Source organism: Chlorocebus sabaeus, chromosome 1, assembly GCF_047675955.1.
Source record: "Chlorocebus sabaeus isolate Y175 chromosome 1, mChlSab1.0.hap1, whole genome shotgun sequence".
In the NCBI taxonomy this organism is placed as follows: domain Eukaryota; kingdom Metazoa; phylum Chordata; class Mammalia; order Primates; family Cercopithecidae; genus Chlorocebus; species Chlorocebus sabaeus.
Window position 1 is genome coordinate 49,770,562 of NC_132904.1, and position 4,402 is coordinate 49,774,963.

The following is a 4,402-nucleotide window of genomic DNA, read 5'->3' on the forward strand; positions in this document are numbered from 1 at the left end:
GAAGGGATATAGATGATACACAGGCATAACAACAGTAGCAACTGATCGTTTTTGAAGCCAAGAAATGGGTACAAAAAATTCATTATATTATGTCAAGACTAGATTGTTTTTATGTTTAAAATTTGTTATGCATCTCCAAAATCTGAGGGTCTACCTTATCAGGCAACAAGGCCGAAGAATGGCTCACAAGTCTCTGAAAAACATCAGGAGCCACTGTTGAAAGGCATATAGTGCAGTGATTTCCACTGTAAGCCCTGGAACCCAATACCTGGGTCCACCACTATCTATCTGTGTGTGACCTTGGACTTCTCCCTGCCTCTATTTCCTCAGAGGTGAAGGGACATGAATAATAGCATCTACTTCATGGTTTTGTCATGAAGATTAAATGAATTCACAGGTATAAAGCACTGTTTTAAAATAACATCTGGCCCATACATAGTAAGCACTCAAAAATATTTATTATCATCATCATCATCATTATTATTATTACATAGGAAAACAAGTTGTAATGCATCACCAAGGTTTTGAAACAAATGTATCCAAAATATGCTTTTAATCTTGATGAAGTTCACAAATGGCACAATACTGACATTTTCTTAAACAAATTATACAGTCATGTTCTTAGATAACAAGGCACAGCATCACCATTACCACGTGTCCTCAGAGACCACAACAGGCAGTGATTTCCTGTCCCCCTAAGGTTTGGCAGAGCTGCATGATCAACAGGATGGCTCTCAAAGAACCAGTTTGCTATCAGATAAGTCAATGAGAGACGCCATCACATTTACTGGACATAGAATTAAATATAAAAATGATGCACAATAAATATGGAATTAGCTTATTTTGCATTCAGTTTCATTCCTTTCAAGTGACAAAGGTGCCTTTTTTTCAGTATCTTAGGAGGCAAACATGTATATCTTCCATGGGGCATTCTCACCAAGTTGTTGTCAACAGAAATTAATAGAAACGGTGAGTTCAGTTTCATGATAACCTGAGATGAGGGGAAAAAAAAGAAGAAGAGGGAGAAGAAGGGGAGGAAAAAGAAGAGAAAAAGGAAGAAGATGATAAAAGGAGAAGGAAGAGAAAAAAAGTAGAAGACAAGTCATGAATAATCACAATTATTACTAAAAAAATACTAATTTACAGAAGTGCTTCTTTAAACAGCATTTATGAATTATGGATATGAGAGGTAAGCAGGCTTGTAAGGCAAATGAAGACTAAAATAATTCAACTGCATCTATTAATCTTGGAAGTAGGTTATGATTACAGCTCATCCATCTGAATCTGTAGTCATGGGTTCAGCCCTTTCTGAAACCAGCCTAATTAATGAAGACTGGCCCTGGTTAAGGTTTGCAGACCTCTCCCTTTCTGAATTCAGCAAGCTTCTTTTTTTTCCTTCCATTTCTCTTCTCAGAAAAATGACACAGAATGCTAGGGCATTCTGACATCAAGCTAGGTTCTAGAAAGAACTCACTACCTCAGGAGGAAGAATGTAACTGGACAGAAGGAACCTAAAGAACCTACCAGAGCAGAGGTTTTCAAAATGTAGGTTTTAACTCCAAGTCCCTTCCCCCTCTCATCCCATAGCATAAGGGCAGTTACCTTTACCTTCTTCCTGGAGTCATTCATCTGCTCAGGCTTGAAGGTCCCTGCGGCGCCTGCCAAAGGCTTTGGAACCCACATTGGTGGGCACGAAGTTGCTCTTCACCATGCCCCCTGATCTGCTCAGCAAGCCTGCCAGCCGATGAGTCACACAGGTGGCAGTGTTGCAGGCTCTCTTCTGGGCAGCAGAGCTGATTTGCAAGATAGTGAAAGAAGAGAAGACCTGTGAGTGAAAAGCTGGGGGAGGAGGCCACCTCATGGGACCTCCGTAAAGAGAACTGCAACGCTTCGACATACCACCTAACAGTGTTTCTTGAAACTGCAATTATCAAAGCTGTTAGGGGAAATGACTTGGCAGTCTTTGCCAGGAGCTCTGCCCAAAGACCATCATGAAAAGAAAGAAGAAAAAACAATTCCAAGCCATGGGGCATAGGCTGAAACCCTGCACTTACCATTCAAGGAAGAAGTGGGCAACAAGGCCCAGACCCACCCCAAGATACACAAGGAGTATACAGAGACCATACCCCAGCCACAAGCACCAACACTACCCCTTACCACAGGAAAATGAAATTCCTTAAAGTCTTCAGAAGAATCTCAGAGAACAGGGTGTGCAGCATCCTCTCCCAGAAGTACTTACCAGCTCCTTCACACACTGTTCTTGCTGCTTGAGCTGGGTCACAGAGATGACCCACCAAGCCCCATATCCAGCTACCCTGAAGCTAAGGATACTTCTAAGCATAGGCACTGGACACCCACAAGCCTTGGATGTGGACCAGAGCAACGAGAACCACAGCTCAGTTCCTTTTAGAAAAATAGATTGATTCATCAAATGCCAAGGCATTAAGGATGTGCTTATTTTATGATAGTACATTTAGAAGCAGAAATTGGATGGCTCTGTCATAACACCCTCTACAGTCTCAAGAAGCTTCCCTCATTTTCTCTTATCTCTAATGTGGTCAGTAAGTTCTGCTGTCTTCCCTTCCATCCTGAGGTCTTCAAAACATTCTTTGCCATAAGCAAAGCTACCAATACCAGCATGAAGACAAATCAGAGAGGAATCCACATGCATCAGGTTCATAAAGTGGAGCAAGAAGGGGAATCAGGAGAGGCGAGAGGAGTTCAGCTGCCATCAGGGGTACCCTGAAGTGGAGTAGTGGTCCCTCTGCACGCTGCTGGCTATGTCTCTATTCTCGCCAGGCATTTCAGGCCCGAAGTTGATGCCAGGGAACATATGAAAGTTGTTCAGGTACTGCAAGTATGTGCCCTGCAGACAGGCACTCAGATTACTACACTACTTAAATCTAGGACTGTTTAAGCTGCAAGGGAAGGACATGCCAGACAGTACCATGCACTAGGGACTGTCCCCATGGGCAGTCACTCAGAAGGTTGGACCAGGCAGGGGACATGTCGAGTGGGATCAGGTAGGGCAGGCAGGAGGGCAGCTCACACACACTCCATTAGGAAAGCTGAGAGGGTCAATGGGCCAGGGCCGTGTAGAGAAGGGCTGAATGGGGAAGGATGATTTTTTTCCGGAATTCACATGATATTCAGTCCCTCACTCTCAAGAGAGGTGGGTGAGATATTGGGTCTCTCCCTGGCTTCACCCTTACCAGTCTTAACTCATCCAATGCTAGGAGATCTCCCAGTACTACAAGAGCAATTCCCACAGTGAACGATTCCACACCTCCCCATTTCATTTCCTACCAGTTTTCAGAAATTGAGTTTTTTCTATGTCTAGAAAAAGCTTCTACATCTATGTCCTAACAGCTTTCAGAAACGGAGCTTTTTATTGTGTCTAACCACAGTCCCTCCAGATGCACTGGGACCTCTGTCTCCCTTGGAACTTGAGAAAGGGAGCCCGCTGGACAAATCAGCTTGCTGGACTCCTGGTCAGTGTGTTCTCTCCTGCCTTTTGGGATCTGCGTTCTTGGTATGCTGCGGGGAGAGGAGGCCCTGTGCTGGGCGCTTGGGGAGCCTCACCTGTAGCCCCCTGTCTCCTGCTCCTGCTCCAGCTCACTGGCCTTCATCTGCACATAGTCCTGCACCAGTGCAGCCAGCAGGAGGCGCGCTTCCTCTTCACTGAGCGTGGCCGGATCTGGGCTGCTCTCCAGGGCTGATCTGTGGAGGGGAAGCAAACTCATTGCAGGCTGTGAGCCCCTGCCTGCCCCTCCCCAGGATAGGCAGCCAGGCTTCCTGGTCTCTGCTTCTTCCCCTGGGGATGTGGCCACCGCGACTCCCAGGGGACAGGGCATGAGGCCAGAGTCCACCTGTGGGCACTGATTCACCAGGAGCCACGCGTGACTTCAGAGGCACAGAGCTGTCCGGTCCTAGGGGCAGTGGGAGCAGAAGGCGCCCCTGGCTCCAGGCTGTCTCACCTGAATGGCGCCGCCTGGAGGCTGCCCGCCTGGTAGAGGACCAAGATACTGAGAGCCAGGAAGAGGGAGAACTTCTGGAAACCCATGTCGCCTCTCTGTAAAGGAAGGATGACGTTACTACTGCACCATCACAGATCTAGGTTCCAGTCCTGCCTCTGCCACAACCGCCATGTGACCTCAGGCAAGTTACTTCACCTGCCTGAGCCTCTGTTCCCTTCATTTGCAGAAAGGGCTGCTGTGAATCTCAAGAGATACATTGCAGTGAGTGAATGGCTTGATAAAGCAGAAAAAGGTGTCCTAGGGGAAGGGTGGAGAGAATAGATGAATTTTGGTTCCATTTTGTTGAAGGCCAGGCAGAAGCCACGCGCGCCCGTGCACACAAACCCACACTTCTGCCCTGATTTATGCCGAAACCAGGCGTGGAC

At 46.7% G+C, this 4,402-nt stretch overlaps 1 protein-coding gene across 1 annotated transcript; it reads right to left on the reverse strand.

Moving 5' to 3' along the window:
- Positions 1-1,557: 1,557 nt before the first annotated feature.
- On the reverse strand, positions 1,558-4,147 carry CALCB (calcitonin related polypeptide beta). The gene is made up of 3 exons (XM_008005948.3): positions 3,978-4,147; positions 3,583-3,720; positions 1,558-1,793 (listed from the first exon to the last, which is right to left on the reverse strand). The coding sequence occupies exons 1-3, from the start codon at positions 4,061-4,063 to the stop codon at positions 1,634-1,636; spliced, it is 384 nt and encodes a 127-aa protein (XP_008004139.1). The 5' UTR covers positions 4,064-4,147; the 3' UTR covers positions 1,558-1,633.
- Positions 4,148-4,402: the final 255 nt, after the last annotated feature.